This window comes from Eretmochelys imbricata, chromosome 3 (assembly GCF_965152235.1).
Source record: "Eretmochelys imbricata isolate rEreImb1 chromosome 3, rEreImb1.hap1, whole genome shotgun sequence".
Classification (NCBI taxonomy): domain Eukaryota; kingdom Metazoa; phylum Chordata; order Testudines; family Cheloniidae; genus Eretmochelys; species Eretmochelys imbricata.
In genome coordinates, this window is record NC_135574.1 from 108,336,762 (window position 1) to 108,356,594 (window position 19,833).

General features: G+C 41.6%; 1 protein-coding gene across 4 annotated transcripts in view; it reads right to left on the reverse strand.

Moving 5' to 3' along the window:
• Window positions 1–625: 625 nt before the first annotated feature.
• Window positions 626–19,833, reverse strand: part of HIVEP2 (HIVEP zinc finger 2) — a 152,700-nt gene continuing 133,492 nt past the window's right edge. For all 4 annotated transcript variants that reach the window (XM_077813146.1, XM_077813145.1, XM_077813144.1 and 1 more), the window contains 5 exons: window positions 19,020–19,174; window positions 13,658–13,833; window positions 10,553–10,654; window positions 9,041–9,951; window positions 626–3,184 (listed from right to left, as the gene is read on the reverse strand). In XM_077813146.1, the coding sequence (XP_077669272.1) occupies window positions 2,372–3,184; window positions 9,041–9,951; window positions 10,553–10,654; window positions 13,658–13,833; window positions 19,020–19,174 (2,157 nt within the window). In that variant the 3' untranslated portion in view covers window positions 626–2,371. The remainder of the gene's footprint in view (window positions 3,185–9,040; window positions 9,952–10,552; window positions 10,655–13,657; window positions 13,834–19,019; window positions 19,175–19,833) is intronic.

The window sequence follows — 19,833 nt, forward strand, 5'->3', positions numbered from 1 at the left end:
TGTCTTATATTGGAAATGCTAGTAGACCTTTTTTTACCACTGTGGCACTCCTGGACTCCATTCTAATAAAAATATATGTGATTATTTGTCCACTGTGCAGGGCATTTTGTTCTTAAGTGAATTAATACAGTAAAATGCACCTCAGCAGGGTAACAACTTTTTTGCCAGATAGGATTTTTTTTTTGTTTATTACAGACTCCTTTTTATACAGGTGCATGATGCTGTATGCATCGTGGCTCCAACTAGATATCCTGCTTCTCCTCTCTTCAGGTTTAGAAGAGCCAGTTCCTGGCATGGATACAACTTGGTAAGCCTCCCATAAGCACCTGGAATAGCACACTGCAATGGAAATAATGGGGCAGATCCTCAGCTGGTGCAAATTGTGACAACTGGGGACCCGTTCCAACATCTCATTGTTGGAAAATAAGATGTACTCTGATGATAGCTGGTAGGAGGGCAAAGTGTGATCTGTGTTTTCAGCTGTTGCACCTACACATAAGCCCTCCTACTGACTTCTAAGCCATGTGTTTAGGAATAGATGGCACAGATAATTTATTATCATGCTAAGTAAACTTCACAGATAAACTTGGAAAGTTCAAAGAACACATGAAAAGTAGACATCTCATTCACATAACTGTATATTTATTTCTTTTTAAAGAACACTCCTTAATTGTATTGTAATTCAATATACAAACTTGGTTTCACAGAATTATAATATACTAAATAGCACAAAGATAACCCATATTTTTTTGGGGTTTTTTCGTGTGTGTGCTGGTGGCAGTGGTAACCTATCACACCTTCAAACATATAAACAGGGGTTCCTCCTGACTGTCCCCCACACAGACTGAACACCAATCCAGATGATGTCCTAAAGATGCCGTATTCTTAAAGAACAAGAATACTTCCTTGCCCCTGAACTCTGTGGATGTCCGCAGTTGTAGTGCTCTCCCTCTAGCCAGGAGGGCTGAGACTACAGTTGTGGTGTTCTTCCTCCTGGCAGAAGGGAGGACAGGTAGTTTCCCCTAAAGCTGAAACCAGTATCACTGTGGAGATTGACGAGCTGGTGGTGCTCGGGAGCAAGTGTCCATCTTCTTTTCTCCCTGCACTCATATTCCTACCATTCTAGTCCCCAAGTGTGATCCCACTGCAATCCACCTAAGCTTCAGTTTGTGCAGAGACACCCAAGGTCACTCCTGAGCTTGAGTCTCCCACACGCAGCGCACAGCACTGCTTGCCAAGCTATTGGGCCAGCCGACAACCAAGTTCTATAGACTTAGATGTTCTTTGTCACCTCGTTTTTAAAGACACTCCAGTATAGGTATGTGTTGACCTATGGCCTGATCCTGCTTTCCCTGAAATCAATGGCAAAACTCCCATCACCTTCAATGAGAGCAGATCAAACCCCTAGTGTCCAAATCAGTTACATATAATTGTACCAGTGATGCACTTGTACATATTTACATGGGGTGGAATGTTTTCCCATTTTTTTAAAAGGAGAATATATAGATCAACATGTTCACATAAGACCAAATACTTTTAATATATTTATAACTGTTTTATAAAGCTTTGAAAAAAGTCACAATAGCACATTGTTTTACTTTAATGCTTTACGGTACTATCAATTTAAAATCACAATCAGCACTTAAGTTATAGTCAATCCAGCAAACAAGAGACAAAAAAATTACAAGAGTTAAGAACTGGCTGATACATCCTTTATCTTTTTTTTAAACTAATGCATAAGTGCAGAATAAGATAAGATACTCTAGTTTAAATATCTTGTTTACAATATACATTTTTGTTCTAATTACGCAACAGTAAATCCCATGCTTCACATAGAAAAGCAATCCACAACATTAAGAAAAAAATGTACAATTTATGAAACAAAGTAAATAAATATTAGTATTACAGAATCAGAGCTGTACATAAAAGCTTTTCAATTTTAATCATATAAAAATATGCTTTTAGTGCAACCTCACATATATATTGATGCTGTTTTGCTTTACATCATTTAGATCCAAGTGTCCAAAAAAAGAAAGAAATTACATTTATTACAAAGCAGATACACAAATTCTAAAATATGTACAAATTACTGCTAAAAAAATGCTTATAAGAATATAAGCAAAGTAAAGAAAAGGCACAAACATCTGTACAATTTAAAAGTACCAGACCCAATAAGAATTTGAAATTTCATTTTGGTCAGGCTCATGATGACTTGTCATTTTATCTAATTCTTTTGATATAACAAAAGTATATATAATAGCAAACTACTGTAACTCAGGACAGGCATGCTGTAAAGTTGAATACTTCTACCTCTAGAAAAAAAGGGGGTGGGGAGATAAATGTATGGGTAAAAGTCTCCAGGCATCTCAGATCAATGCAGTTTGCTCTTCTCAGATAATGTATCTTTTCTTTCCTGTGTGCTTGATGGAGATTCTTTCCTGCTGTGAAAGCCTAATTGTCTGACATCTACACCGCTCTTGTTATAAAAGGTGGAATGAGCCAGTGCAGTCTGTGATGTACCAAAACTGTCCTTTTCACCACTGTGCAAGTCAGGATGGGTGGCTGAAGCACAGGCCTGGCCTGGCTCAGATCCACTAAAGTGTTTAATGCTAAAATGTGCACTTTCTAAGGGATTCTGATAAGGCTCAGAAGCCCTCTGCGGCTGCTCTGCCCCATGCAGAACGGCTTCTTCTGTGGCGATTCGCAGAGAGGCTATGGCTTTTGTACAAGTCTGTATGTTTTCCTCCTGTTCCCTTTCTGTGGCTATAAAACTGTCTTCTGAAGTGCTTTGTTTTAGCAATGGAGAGGAGGATACATTGGATGGAACAGCTGGGTGCAAAATGTGAGGAGAGGTACATTTCTCGTGGTGCTTAGAAATAATATAGGATTCTTTTGTAATGGTTTCTGAAGTTACTCTTGGCTTTTCCTCAGAGCTCTCCCTCTGCAGGGGCAAGATGGATGGAGGATGTAAATCTGATAGAGCCATAGGTACTGAATGGACCATTTGGATACCTCCAATGGGCATCATGGGGATAGGTGCTCGAATTTGTTGCTGGGAGTGTAATGGAAGGTGACTGAAGACATAGTCATTAGGACCCTCCGGGAACAGGCTAGACCCATGATGGTTCGAAATTCCTTTTTCTCCGTACACACTGAAGTAAGGACCCTGAGACAACCCTTTTCTCTGTAAACAGAAAAACAACACCACAGTCAGCAAAATCACTCCTGAAGCTTCCAAACCTACCAATTTCTCTTTTACACGGTGTATGTAAAATAATGACCTTCTGTTCATTTCGCAACTTTCATCCAAATGGATCTCTTAAGCACTTTGTAAACTCTACTATCTGCTTAAACCAGGTACATAAGGTATATGTAGGGTTCATGTTGTTCAGCACTGAAAGGCGTCTCCCTCTGAGGTGACATGTGGCAGCTGTTACAATATTTTAGGTCAGCAACTGAAGAACGCAATAGTCAACTGAAACTGCAGAGGGAATTTTAGGGAGATAGAATCTATTGCCACAGGTGAAATTAGGCTGGGGCCTCACGGTCAACACCCCTATTTTTGCAAAGTGTGTAAATTCCTACAGTGCTGGTGTTGGCAGTCTGCTTTTGGTATCAGTGCCTTACTGCTGGGAAATACCCTTTTTAGTAAAAGAAAAATGACACACTTACACACACACACACACACACACACACACTTTAGTTCTGGCAAAAGGTGCTGGGCTGCTGGACTAAAGCCAGGAAGAATAAAACTCTCTGTTCCACAAAACAGGTATGACACAGGTAACATCAAAGCCATCTTCTCCAGAGTGTCCTAGCAACATGCCTCACCCCGCACCATCTCTTTGTTGAAAGGACAGTTCCATTTCCAGGCCTGCTGAATCCTTGGCCTCCATGCAGAGCTGGTAAGTATTCAGACAGTGCTTAATGCAATGGCGGCTCAGTCCTGATATTGTCCTCTAGGCACTATTCCAATATAAATATGAAACAACCATAAGAAGGGTGCCAGTGGATTGCCAGTTGAAGTGGTGGTTTTGCGACACAGGCACTTATCTGCTTGGAATGGGATTGAGGGATTTTCCACAGGCCACTGTACTGCAATCATAAGATACTGACTTTTGGTCTTTCTACAACAGGTCCTATCATGAAAGAGCAACCCAGAGTTGAAAAGCTCACCTCCAGTCCATACTAACCACATCCTGAGCCACTTGGAGCCCCCTTTTTGGTCTCTTAATTTCTCCAATTTGTTTTTTATTTGATGATTACGTGTTGCTTATTGGTGGCTAGAGAAATAGTGATGGTAGAAAAGTAGGACTACATTTGCATAGTGTTATGGGGGAGTTCTCCACAGAGCTTCCATGGGAATCAAATGACTACAATCCTAATCGCTGCTTTAAAGTGGAAAGGTTAGTGATCGTAAGACTATTACCACTCAAGAGCTGTGCAGCTAATCACAGTGCTGGTACGGGCAATCTGGAGATTGTGCCCCAAAAGGCTAATGCATTAAGCATCAGCACTTCACTGGGAAATCCTAGCTCCCAAGGCATTAACCAAACATTTGATCCTGTACCAGGGGAACTGGTTTAGGGGACAATTAAAGATTCAGCGTTTGTGCTACCTGATGGCTGAATCACACATTGCACGGCAGCCTTGTCATGTTCGATTTAAATCAGTGCTGGGGCAGGAGGGATGACCTGAGATAGGTTAGACTCGGAGAAGAATCTAGGTCAGGGTTTCTCCTACATAAGGGTGAGACGTTTAAACCCCATAAATAACCCCTGTCTTAGGTAAGCACAGTGGCAGCTCGCTATGCTGCCAATGAAATACAAAGCTTGAGGAATAAAATGGAATTGCCAGAGCACCAGGCTGACAGTGCAGAAAGACGTAACTATTTCAGTGCTCTCTAGTGCAAGAGCTTTAGAGAGTCAGCCTGCCGTTGTTTTAGAAATTCATGGTCCCTCAGCACAGCTGCTTGAATTTGTTTTCCTTCTTTGGTCTGCCAGACAGTTTCTCAATCTGACTGTCCTCTTAAATGTTTCCCAATCCATGGTCTCTGACGCGACCACATCGGACAAAATAGAAACAGAGCAATGGCAACACAGAGGGCTGCAGAGTAAAGTAACTCTTAGAAGAATGAACCTAGGAACATGGAACCCCTTATGGTCTAAGAATCTGTAAACAATAACTTCTCCCCGTTGTATCCTGCAACAATTTCAAAGGGCAGCAAGCAGCCTGTCCACCTCCTTTGGAAACTACTAATATGATACAAGCTGCTAAATTGTTTAAGAGCCTGCAGTGTCCCAGATGTACTTAGAATTATACAGGGCCCTGAGTCACAGTATTCACATCTGGATCCAGATTCCGAACCTCCTAAAGCTCAGGGGTGTTCAAAAGCAGGGCTCTGGTTTGAACCATTATAGAAACAGGGGCCAGCTGAAAAATTCCAATGCAAGTTCACAGTCTGAATTCCTCTAACCTCCAAAGTCTAGGAGAGTACAGGCTTATCTGGTTCAGGCCTATCTCCATTTAGGATGAAATTAAAAGGAAAGATGAAATAGGGGGGTGCCCTCAATTATGCACAGACATCTCTTCAGAAATGAAATTGCTAGATACCAGCTATAATGCCAATGTACCTGAGTTGTGTGCATGCATCTTGTTCTATGTGAACCTTGCCACTACTACAGGTTCCCAGGCGTTCTGGGTCACTCAACTCCTACCCAGTGCTAGTGGTACTAACCCCCTCAAAAGGGGAAGGAAGGGAAAGGACTCCTTGCACTGGCCAGCAGATCTGATATTGAAGCTCTTTAAAGGTCAATTGAGCTGACACAGCAGTGTATGCTCCGAGGATCCCACCACAGCAGAGCCTCAATGCCCCCTAATGCAGGGTTGTGCCTTTACAGTACAAGATGAATAGCAATTTAACTTGTGCACCAACTTTACAGTAGTGTCACACCTACTTCAGAGTGAGTGTTTTGTGAGTTAACTGCCATTGTACAGCCAGCAGAAGGCACACAAAAATATTTTCTTTTTTGTAGTCCCTATAAAAATATTGCCTTTCTAAGATTTTTAAATTTCTTATAGAAATAATAATTCATATATTGTGCTTTTAATCCCAAAGCACTTTAAAGTATATATGAAGAACCACCAAAATGCAGCCAATATGAAATGGAGGGTGGCAGCCAATCAAAGCCCAGTAGAACAATGGGGGAAGAACATTTTTGGCCAGGGAAACTAGAACAAATCTTTACTCAAATAAAAAGTGCCATGGGAGTTTTAACGTCAATGCAGAGCAGACGAAGTTAGCCCCTTCTTACTTAACTGATTTGATAACTCTGTATATTCAGAATTTGTCTTGTTTTACAGACAAAAAAAATACACACACACACACACACACTTTTTCATTCCTATTAGGATTGTGGAGCCAGCACAGCTATGCAGGAGTGAACGGGATTCTCTTCTGGTTTCAGCATCAGTGACAAAATTAAGGAGTACTTGGGGCACCTTAGAGACTAACAGATTTTATTTGAGCATAAGCTTTCGTGAGCTACAGCTCATTTCATCGGATGCATCCAGTGGATAATACAGTGGGGAGATTTATATACAGAGAGCATGAAACAATGGGTGTTACCATACACACTGTAACTAGAGTGATCACGAAAGTTTATGCTCAAATAAATTGGTTAGTCTCTAAGGTGCCACAAGTCCTCCTTTTCTTTTGCGAATACAGGCTAACATGGCTGCTACTCTGAAAAGTGACAAAATTATTATTAAAGTTCTAATTACCAAATCCTGAAAGTGAAAAATAGTCCCCATCCAATATTTTCAGTTATAGTAATTTCAGGTGTTATTTGTAATAAGAATAGATAAAAAAAATAAACAGATGTGTGTGATTTTAGGTTCACAGAGTTTAAAGTCAAAAGGGACCATTAGATTATCTTGTCTGACCTCCTGTATATCACAGGCCATTACATTTTACCTAGTTACCTCTATTAAGCCCAATAAATTGTGTTTGGCTAAAGCATATCTTCCAGAATGGCATCCAGTCTTTATCTGAAGACATCAAGAGATGGAAAATCCACCATTTCCCTTGGTAGTTTATTCCAGTGGTTAAAGAACCTTACTTTTAAAAAATTCTGCCTCATTTCTTATCTGCAATTGTCTGGCTTCAGTTTTCAGCCATTGGTTCTTGCCATGACTTTCTCCGCTAGGTTAAAGAGTTTTAAAATTAGCCCAGTCATACTGATGTCCTGTCTAGGCTTAGATCCAAAAATATGAAGGAAATAAACATGAGAGATGACTGTGAATTACTGCCATTCATTACAACAAGAATTATATGTATTTTATTGAAATAGGTCTGACATTATCTCAGAAATGCTGAGGTCTCAGGAGCCAATCTTGCAAGGTGCAGAGCACTTTCTGAAAGAGCAAACGGATGGTACTAAGCACCTCTCAGCATGTGTTAAGCACCTTGCAGGATTAGGCACAGAATGCACAGCGTAACTATAATAGCAAGAATTGTCATGTTGCCCATGGGGAAATGTGTCACATCCCCTTTCACCAGTCTTATTACACCTCCAGGAATATGTATGCCAATGGAAGTGTCTCATATATAGGATATTTAGTCATTCAAGGGACTTAACAGCTCTCCGTTTACAGTATGACAACATCAGCTGTGGGGTCTCATACAATATTCATTCAATGTTAAGATACAACTGCTAAATGAGTAACTAGTTATCCTTTTCCTTGCCAGTAAAAATGGTTTGTGTATTCTTTTTCTATGTTCATGTCTGTGAGAGTGTTAACGTGCACTAGGGAATCAATTCCAAAGTTTAGAAATTGCTACTCTTATAAGTCCACAGTTCAATTCTTCTCATTCTTAGGGAAGAATCATAACTGTAGTGAACAAACAAGACAGATGATGGAAGATGAGCAAAGCACTGCCAGACTGTCCCAGGAAGGGATCTACAGTTCTGTCACTGATTGCCCATATTGAACCAACATGTGTGGATGAAAGCAGCATTCCAAATAAAATTTCAGCAAGACGGCAAAGGCAACGTGAAAATAATGTGACCAAAAGAAGCACCCTAAACAAAAATGAAATGATTCCTTAAATCACACAGTAAAATAGATTTGTGAAAAATATTATTTATTCTTACTTATATTATTGTAACACCTGGGATCTTTGTGAATGTTAGGGCTTGTGAAAAGTACTGAACTGACAACTTTAGAAAGCCAAGTCTCTGCTCATTCACAGAGCAGGTACAGCATGGGGACCGGCAGTGCAAATTTTATTCCCACTAACATTCTTACAGACTAACTGGAATGAAGCATCTCTAAGTTTGAAGATAGTTCAGTTTCCACTCAGTCCTTTGTGTCACTGGTGTGACTGCCAACTGTGATGGTGGTTTGTGTGATGTAAACACTACCATCAGCTGACAACTTCTAGGTCCTAATCTTGCAATGTGGTGCATATGGACACCTCCCTGCTCCCATTTGGAGTCTCATTTACATCAGTACTTCTATTTATTTCACCTGTGCTTCAGTGGTGTACCTCTGTACACTACATTGCAGTGTAAAGGGCCATACTCACAACTAGTCTGGGCTGAGTCCCAACTGGCAATCTGGAAGTGAAAGGCTACAAATCTCATTACCAAGCCACAGGAGCAACCGTACATCACTCGGTAAAGTACCTTTTACATGTAAAATGGCTAATGAGGGGCCAGATGCTCTGGTGGTGTAAATCAGCATAACTACACTGATTTATCCCAGCTGGAGATCTGTCCCCAAGTCTGTAATGCTCTGTACCAAGCCACTGCAAGTGGCTGAGTCAAAGTTGTGGCTTGGTTCATATCTACTATAGTTTCCAATGTTCTTTCCTCAGGTTTTTGATGAGGCTCCAAGCCCCTTCTTTCCTCCTCTATAAAAGTCTTAAGTGAGTGATTCCAGCATGCAAGTTTAAGAAGTTCTTTTAAAAGCTCTGTACAAGTTAAATAGAGCACTGGCTTTGATAATAAAAATTAAAATATTATTTCATACTTACTGCATGTCCCAATGGAACGGATTCAGACTGTAAATATTGACCCATAGACAATGCTGGATTATGGTACAGACCCCTTCTGGGTGATGCTGCTCTAACTGAGGCCATATATCTTCTCTCCCTCCTTGGAGACAGTTCTCTCCTGGCAGATGCATCTTTTCCAGGTGACATTGGCCTCCTAGGTGACAAATGACGTCTTGGTGAAACATCCCGTCTCGGTGATAACTCTCTCCTCAACACAGCTTCCTTCCTTGGGGAAAGGTGTCTCATGGGTGAAATATCCCTCCTTGGTGATAAATGCCTTCTGGGTGACAAATCCCCTTTGGACATTAAATACCTCTTTGGTGAATTATCTCTATATGGCGAAGAATCATACCCTGGTGAGGACTGTCGGCTAGAAGGTGAGAAGTCCCTTGGAGAGGAGGTGGGCTCTAATGAAAGCATGTAATCCTCCTCCATACAACTAGGTATGTCTAACCTGTCTTTGTCGGGCTCTGAATCAGTACTTTTGCTCTGGAAAAACCTCTGATATTCCGTCATTTGTGAGTCTTCATATGAGTCACGTGGTGTTATAAGCTGAGTAACCTGAATACTAGGTAAAGTAACCAAATAACTGATCAGGGATGAGTGTCCCATTGAAATGGAACTGTCAGGAGAAGCCCCATAGGATGCCGCTGCAGCATTCACCGACAGTGAAGAGAATCTGGGGGGTTGGGGGCTGGTGCTTCTTGATCTTGTTTTTGGTGTTGAGTCTCCCTGGGTATCATCAAAATCATCGTCATCCTCTTCATCATCGTCATTGTCATCTCCATCATCCCCATCCGATTCCTCAGCATCAGAAAACTGGTGTTCTTTTGATATGCCTGTCATCCTGCTACTCTTCTCTGCTTCCTGATGCATGTCTTCAATGTTTTCTGAAATAATCATGGCAAGTTAATCAAGGCTGCACAGAGACACATTTTGGGTACAATCCTGCACCCATTCCATACTGAGAACATCCTTTGGCATCACTGGATGTTCTCGGTGCAGAATGGTTGCTCAGTCAGGTCCTTAACAGAAACTAAACTGCTGTTCTTAATATTCATAATAATATAAAACTCCATAATCAACCTGAGTGAAATTCACCCTTGTGGAGAATACCAGCCCAAAGCCTATCCTCCATGCCTCTGAACAGGGGTGAGGTTCATCCTCTGTGGTCACTATTAACATCAGAACATTTACACCCAACAGAGTAGAACTGGACCTGACACAGAAGACATTTAAATGGTAAGAATTTTTTTCCAGCCTCAGCTGCTGTAGTATTAAATAATTAGAATTCACCTCAAACAAATGTGTCAGATTTATTTCTGTGCTTATTGTTTGTTATTAAGATACTCACAAGACCTTTTTTTAAAATAAAACCACCCTGAAAATATTCTTAACTTATCCTCTGCTGTCATCCACTATGCCAAAGTGTAACGAGTCATCTGCACACTACAAAGGCCACGCCAGCTAAATTAACTCAGTGTGACATACCTGCTTCTTCAGTTTCGGCGTCATCCACAGATGTCATTGATACTCCCAGCTCCAGGCATTTTTTCATGTGTGCTTTAGACTTCATATGTTTTGTCAGATTTCCTATCAAAGGTACAGAGATGAAGCTAATTAGTTGACATCAGCGAAGAAATCTCTCCCAAGCAGTTTTTGTTTTCCTTTTCCCTGCCTAATCGATAGAAGGGTGCTTAGATTAAAAAACAAGCAGAACTGACTCATTCAAACTCAATCCCCATCACAGCCAGTGTAATTTAACGAGTGTGGGAATTTACATTTTCCCCAAAACTGCTTATATAAACCTCTCTTCAGCAAAATAGTGGCAGTATTTCCGAGAGCTGATAGCTGGCAATGAACACTAACATGTACCAATTAAACGTTTCTCATAAGTACTTTGAGGGCCATTCCAACCTAGTCCCTTCTTACTCATTTTCCTCTTGTGTATTAGCATACATAGGTGCTGGAACTTGGGGTGCTGGGGGTGCTACCACACACCCCTGGCTTGAAGTGGTTTCCACCATATACAGGGTTTACAGTTTGATTCAATGGCTCTCAGCAACCCCACTATACAAATTGTTCCAGCACCTCTGTTATCGTACCACCCCCCTCTTCCTATTCCCTGCCAGAAATGCCAGTCTCAGCTGCCTGCATGTTCATTTCTTCCACATGCAACTTCATGTTTTCTTCCATGTTACTTCTTATGCATGGAACATCCTCTCTGAACTCATCTTTAAAGCCACAATCCTAGCCTCCCTCAAATCCCTCCTCAAGACTCATTTCTATCATGATGCCAAAGGTAAAATGCATTCCAATAATGGCTAGGCAGGGGACTAGATAGGGATTAGAAATATCAACTCCCTCTATTTGTCTGTTATACCTCCTTGTAGGTTCTTAACTTAAATTAGTACCCATTCCTAGAAAGAGTGACCAGGTAGTACCTGCGAGGAGCCTCACTGCTGATTTCAAGCATGATGTTGCTTGTGGGCAAACAGGCAGAAGCCTGCCCCCACAGTGCTTATTGCAGGATTGGGGCCTTTGAAAATGAGTTTATTAGGTAATGTATTTTACTCTGTGTTTGTATAGTGCTTAGCACACCAGAGTCCCAAGGCTTTGTTCACTCCTGTTAAAAACATAAGAAATAACAACAACAACAACAAATCCTTTGGAAGAAGTCCAGTGACAGGATACACTGTAAAAAATGATTAATCTGCTTCATGTACATTGTTTTGAAATAGGTTGTTGCTTATTAAAATATGTGCCTATTGGTCCTGGTGCTGCAATCTGCACTAATTTCTACACTGTAATTATACCACTAGAGAGGGGAAAAGCATTATATACAACAATTATTGAAGTAACAAATAAGCCACTAAAAATGCCCCTCAGCTAGATCTGACTGCCCCATGATCTTTCCTGAATTAATTGCCTAATTATTTGCAGGCATTATGGAAAAAGTGGGTCTAGAAGAATGATTTGAAGAAAAAGAGGAGAATTTATCAGTCCAGGTGCAGTGGTTCCGATGGAAGAAGGCATGAAAACAGATGTTAGAGAAGTGAGTGGACAAGGTTAATATCAGTGAATAAATAATAATCCTATGAGACAAGTATTTTATACCCATTTTACAGATGCACAGGACAGTTAAATGACTTCCCCAAAGCCACATAGTGACTCCATGACGGAGCAGGGAACAGAATCTAGAGGTCCTGGCTCTATATCCTGTCCTCTAATCACCAGACACAATTTATTTCAATGTGAAATATTCAGGAATCCTGTCTCACAGTTCCTAAAGGGTGCCATAGCAACATCAAAACCAGTCTCTGAATAATTTCTGTAAATGCACTGTGCAGGCATGAAGGGCCCATGCCACAGCCAGTGGAGGTCTATTGCACAGGGCAAGGGAGATGGATGTTCAGACCCTATAAAAGACTCCACGTCTCCTTTACACCACAAATCCACTCTCCGTGTTATACAGGAGGTCAGACAAGATGATCAAAGGTTCCTTCTGACCTTGGAATCTAGTAATCTGTGCTCCATTGGGACTCCCTGCATTCCAGCACACTCAGGGGGTTTTGAGTGGAGATGGAGCAAATTTTAGAGGATGAGACTGAAGGGATGTATTTGGTGGAGCTGCTACTATGCAGAACCACCAGTTATTCCCTCTGGCAGAAGAAGAGGTACTTAGAGCCAAAGAAGCTACTACAGCCCTAAGGCTGCAGTAGTAGCCAGGCAGCTGCACTGCTATCACTTTGTGACCTGGGGGAGGATTCCTTCCCCTTTTACACAATGAATATTCCCAGTGCAGGGCCAGTTACTCAGGCTGTGCACGGAGAGTGGGATTTGACCTCATATGCCTTTTGTTTACCAGTATCCAAATGATGTTAAAAATGGAGAGGAGGAGACTCAAATGTGTTATATACCCACAAAAAATGCTGCTAAAGAAACTGATTTTTTTTAAAAAAGAGGTAGTTTCAAAGCAATTCCTAAATCCAATTAATATCATTATCCATGGCCTCCGGGTGACAAATGGATGCTTTTTTCAGTGCTGATAAATACATGTGAACACAAGCTATCAGATCCCTATTCATAATTAATGCAACTGTGGATGGAGTGGCCCACCTGGGAGTGTGTGGATTTGTACATTATTTATAAATTTGAAACTGAACCACTGTACAAGCCCATGAAGGCATGCTTTCCTCTTCAGCTGAAACTCTGCTTCTGCATTATGCCACTACACATGTGTTCCCCTGGAGTATTTTAGATTGCAGCAATTAAAACTTGCACCATGTAACATTTTTAGCACAAAGTAGTATTTGCAAGGGCAGTTCTTATGCCACTACATTTCCTCTGCAGACAAATGGACTTGGTAGGAGCCTACAGCTCTTAAAATTAAGTTACGCAAGGAGTCTCACAGTCTCAGATAAATCCTCGAATCATTTAGATAGGAGGGAAAATATATTTAATGGAGTCCCATGTTCATAAATAAAACCACCTTATTTTGATGAAAGTTTCCTCTTTGATTGGAATGATGGATGCTACATAACTAAGGAATTGGTGGAGGGAGGTGGAAGGGTTCAAGCAGAAAAGACCAAATACCTTTAGTTTTGAAGGCAAAATTACACAACTTGCATACATAAGGCCGTACATCGGTATGAGTGCGGATATGTTTTTTGAGCATGCTTGGTTTCTTGCAGCGAATCCCACATTCTTCACAAATGTATTTTCCTCGCCCACGTCCTCTGACATACACATAATCCTCATTTGATTTATACCTGTTGGAAGAGGGCAATGTATTGAATTATATAGCCTCTAAGTCATACATGTACATAAACAGTGTCTTTATATCCCTCTGTAGCCCAATCCTACATGCATTACATGCACAAAGCTTCCTGTGTAGTCAGTAGGCGTTCTACAAATGATGCACTGTTAAGTTGGGGCCCAGAGTATATTTACTTTTCAGGAAATGCAGTAATTTGAATATGTTTGCATGTCTTAGTTATTGTTTAACAACTTAAGACCAGCGGCTCAGATCTGATTGGAGTACACAAGAAGACAACCAAGAATATGGGTTTATATGGCTATCCTGTGCGGAGCACATTCAGATATCTACTTCCTTGAAATGAAACAGAATTTCATTCCAATGTTCATACTCAGCAGATACGTGATTAAAGGCATTCCCTGGTGTATTTAGCTGCTTACGTTGTCTCGTTTTGTTAGACGATAAATAAGACATACAAACTTATGCATATTTCGTTAACTATCATGATGAAGAATTAATACTGAAATAGATGATAGTAAGGGTACAGTTCACAGCCGTGCAGAGGGCATGCACAATGGCTACTTTGAGGGTTGAAGTGGAATTTAAGTGATGTATAGGCCTTGGGTGGACATTCTACCCAAGAAAAAATGTCACCTTAAAGGTTCTATGGGAAGTATAGCTGCTAAAGAATAATGTATTTAACCCCTCCCTTCTGCTGCTCCTTTCCTAAGAAATGCAGAATACACACCACTCCCACTGAAATTAGCAGGCACTGGGGAGGCTCAACTCACGAACTATTCTCTACAGCAGTGGCTGGCACTTAAAAATTAAAGCACTGCATGGAAGAGTCTTCTAACATTGAAGAGGATTCCAGAGGAGTATATGGCATTTTAAGGTTATAGGACTGAAATGTTTTTTTAAAAAAATTAATTTTTTCCTCAAACAAACTTTGTGATTCATATGTGAAGCGGCATTTCTGACTCAAGGCACTGAGACTAATATCCAGTACATATAAAGAAAATATTCTTCCCTACTCATCTCTGTCCCATTATCCACCAATATGTGGACCCAATTTTCACATTTGGGCACCTGAAGTTAGGCATCCAAAATTCACATTAAAAGCTGCTGCTTTTAATCTCTTCCCATCAACACTAATCCTTCTCCTCTCCCTCCCATTTCCCAGTCACCAGGGATAGGACTGCCATCCTGCCATAATCTGGACATCATCTCTTACTAGCCCTTTCTCTACACCCACGTATCTAGGCTGTGCTCAAGTCTTTACACTTCTCTCGACAGAACATTTCAAAGATTCAGCTTTTTTGGTCTGTTCAGACTCCCAAGGCTCTTGTTCAGGCCCTCTTTGTCTTGCTACTTGTCTACTCTTGTCCCCATCTCCTGTCTGGCCAGCTACATCACTCCTCTCAAGTCCATTCGAAACTCAGCTGCTAGGCTCTACTTTCTGCCTCATTATTCCAACCACATCACATTCTATTCTGTATGCCTCCCCTTATTCCCCCTTCTCTACACATTTCACTTTTGCCGCCACATAGTCATCATGCAACAAGTGTGGTCATTATTGACCTGGGCTGGATTTGAACTCAGTGCAGAAGAGTTAAAAGGCTCAACACAAAGCCTGAGTCACGCAGTTCCACTCCAAACTGCCATTTTATTTTGCGTTTCTAATTTGATCTCATCACCAGTATAAAAGAACAAAATAAGCAAGCCATGAACTCTAAATGCAATCCAGTACATGTCATTAAACAGCATGGTGTCTGAAGAGATGGAAGGTTTTTCCCCACCCCTCCCCACCCTGCTTTCAATGTAAACTGTAAGTAACTGACTGAAATGTATTGTAGGATGTAGAATATAAGCTAATGAAATTTAAAATTGTTGAGTTTCCTAGAGAAATATCACTTCCAGTCCTCCCGGGGTTCTGTAGTCATAGGTGAGGGAAGGCAGATTTTGCTATTCAAATAACATCATTTGAATCAAGCTACCTGCCAGTGGTAATAATGCCTCTAGAAGGACAACTGTGAGGAAACCTGCATAGGCAAAGCGCAAAGACTAAGCCTGCACAAAAGAATTGCTCTTATTTTATACTACCTTCTGTGGATCACATAAAACAAAAGCCAGACAAAATTATGAATCTCTTAAAAACAATGATGGACTAATGCTAAGTGATGACACATAGGGAATATTAGATCTGTTAAAAAAAACCCACCACAAGCTAGTTAGTGAAAGGAACGAATCTACAAACAATGCCACTGTTATGTAAAATGATACCCTTCTGAAATGAATCTATAAGGATGATGCATTAACATAACAGAATCACCATCCTCCACGCTGTCGCTATGCAGGTAAGAGATCTCTATTGGAAACCCCATAAGCAAGAGAGACATACAGCCTGTCTACATAGATTATTAAAGCCCACCAATAAATGTACAAAGCAAGGCGCCTAACTTCTTTCTTCCATACTACAACTGTCTCAAGATACCTGATCTATATCAGGACAAATTCATAGGTGATATGTAAGATGGTGTAAGTTATATCCCTTTACAGTCACGTAGACACATTTATGCTCATACTCTCTTAGACCTTATCAGTCTGTAAGAAAGTCTAAGATGGTGTAATTAACACATCAAGTTTCCTGACAAAGGTGCAAAAAGTTTCAGGTACAATATAGGGTAGCCTGCTTAAACGAACATCTTTCAGAGCCTCTTGTTAGTTGCTTTCCTTGCTGAGCTACGCTCTTCTGACAGCTAGCATACAGATTACATCAATTTAGAATCCCTTAGGGTGGGTGATCCAAATTCAGAGATGATATGTAAAGGCAGGTGTGTGAGATACACACTTGTAAGTGGGTGAGAGTCTAATTAGCAGCACTTTATATGTCTTGAAAACTTAGACTCACCTCTGAATTTGGGTCACTGAAAAGTCTCTTTTGTAGCCAGTTTACTGGTTTTTGGTTAGTAGCGCAACGCACTACCACAGGGAACACCCAGGATCAGGGATTCCTGGGTTTTCAGGCCCTGGAAGAATCTCAGAGATGACATTCTCAGTCTTCGAAGAGAGATGCAGGGTATGTCCCCTTTTTGCTACAGGTTATAGAGAAATATCAAAGTTTATTTGATTGAGACTGCTCCCACCCACCCACAAGCCTTTTAATGAGCGGGATGCTGAAAAAGTTGAAAAATGACAGAAGACTAAATGGATTACTGAACGCCTTGTGACCCTGTCCTGACTGGTTAGTTATTCTGAGACACTGCTGCAGGGTAAGGAGAACCCCTGGGCCTGACATGTGTGAAAAGAACCACCCAGCTGGATACCTGGACATTCACCACTACCAACATACAAACACCATCATTTCAATTTTTCATAATACAAATAAAATTATTATGCATGTACTGAGAATATACTGTAATGGACAATCCATTAATATGCTTATCATAACAAGCTAGATATGGCATTAGCTTAAAAACTACGTCAACCGACGATTAGGTCTGTTTTTTCCTCAGTTATTTGCTATTTATTTGTTTTTAATCAATTGAACAACAGCACATTGCTATCACAGCCAGCAGTAGATTAAACTCTGTTTTTAATTTAATTGATCTTACATCTAAACACTGATACCATGGATTTTAGTACCAACTAAAGTTTTGTACCTGAAAGTCAACATTCAGTAAAAAACTAAAATATTCCAGGAATAAGAATAAGAGCGCACAGCTTCCTTGTTAATGCTGGTGCACAATACAGCATTTAACAACAGAAAGATGTCTGCCAGGAGTCCAGTGAACACAAGAAGATTGCCTAGAAGTCAAAATTTGAGCCATCCATCCTCTTTTATGCCCCAAATAAGAGAAGTGACAATTCAGGAATGCTTTCTATGTATATAGAAAGTATAGTTATACTAATGCAGGGGTGGGCAAACTTTTTGGCCCAAGGGCCACATTGGAGTTGCAAAACTGTATGGGGGCCCGGTAGGGAAGGCTGGGCCTCCCCAAACAGCCTGGCCCCCAGCCACTCCCACTTCCCGCCCCCTGACTGCCCCGTCAGAACCCCCGACCCATCCAACCCCCCCTGCTTCTTGTCCCCTGACTGCCCCCCCGGGACCCTACCTCCATCCCTTAACTGCCCAGACCCCTATCTACCCCTCCTCCCCGACAGACCCCCCCCACGCCTATCACCCCCATGTTCCCTGTCCCCTGACCGTCCCCCCACCAGAACCTCCGCTCCATCCAGCCACCCCTGCTCCCTGACTGCCCCCCGGGACCCTCTGCCCCTTACCCAACCCCCCAGCTCCCTTACTATGCCACTCAGAGCAGCAGGAGCTCGCAGTTCCACGGCCCAGCTGGAGCCAGCCACGATGCCCAGAGCGCTGGCGGCGCGGCGAGCTGAAGCTGCGGGGCAGGGTGAACAGCAGGGGAGGGGTCGAGATCTAGCCTCCCCAGCTGGGAGCTCAGGGGCAGGCAGGATGGTCCCACGGGCCGGATGTATCTGGCTGATGAATCTTGCCCCTATGCTCAGGGTTTAGCTGATCGCCATATTTGGGGTCGGGAAGGAATTTTCCCCGAGGGCAGATTGGAAGAAGCCTTGGAGGTTTTTCGCCTTCCTCTGTAGCATGGGGCACGGGTCACTTGCTGGAGGATTCTCTGCTCCTTGAAGTCTTTAAACTACGATTTGAGGACTTCAATAGCACAGATATAGGTGAGAGGTTTTTTGCAGGAGTGGTGGGTGAAATTCTGTGGCCTGCATTGTGCAGGAGGTCAGACTCGATGATCATAATGGTCCCTTCTGACCTAAATATCTATGAATCTATGTGGCCTGCGGGCTGTAGTTTGCCCACCTCTGTATTAATGGCGTAGGCACTGAAATGAGGGGTGATGGGGGTGCATGGTTTCCATCATATACAGGTTTACAGTTTGGTTCAATGGCTCTCAGCACCCCCAGCTAATAAAGACTGGCTAGCATGATGGCTAATGGCAAAGTAGAGCTGGAAGTAAGTACACAGGCTTTACTGGGTTTCCTACTATCTTGTTGCATGACTGACATATAAACAGGAGAAAGGATGCACAGAGAGTGACAAAACATGGCATGAGCCCAGAAGGCTGTTAATTTTCCTAATTCATCTACGTTCAAGTTCAAATCTGTTTACTCTGAAATGACAGGCTAGGTTTGATATTTCCATTTGCATTTTCTTACCCTCCTTCAAAGATTTTAATTCGTACTGGCTCAGTCTGTTTGGATGCAATGTCTTTATCTCCATGACTTTCTCCTTTTACTCTTTCTTTTATAATATTCCCCACTACTTTCTTTTCAAGTTTTCTGCCAAACAAGAAGAATGGTTCGTGTTTCATCTGTGGAACAAAGTCAATGAATGTTATTACAGTCTGGAACACAGAATAAATGCACACTTCATTTCAAGTAGTTTAAACATTCTGGGCTGAATTCACCTCTGAATTTGGATGCAATTCCATGAAGCCAATTAATTTGGCCCTTTACATCTGGTGAGAGATGGGGAGGGGTAGAACAGGCACATTTTAAAGGAGCTTTATCTGATGACACAGCAAAAGCATCACCACATCATGCTGGCCAATCATGGCTGTGGTATGCTGATCACTTGGGACCAAATCTGGAGGTCCTTATTCAGTTGCCATTCAGTCTTTATTCAGGTAACTCCCATTAATGCCAATGTTTGTTACCAGAAAAAGGCTTGAGTGAAAACTAAATGACCCGTGTGAAATAAGGCCCTCCAGCGTCCTGCTCTTCTACCATCTTCCATTGTCACCAAAATCATACTCTGAATCAGCTGTCAGAGCACGCAGGGGAAGAACAGGGGGCAAAAGCCATGGCTCTAGAATGCTCACTCGGAGTATGTTGTACCTTTTGATTTTCCAATGTGGATAGTTTTAAAAGTGACAAAGAGGTACATAGGATAATCATATAGGCTTAAACAGGACATATTACACTCACATTTTGCTTTGAAGCTTTATTTAACCTTTCAGGGATGATGCAT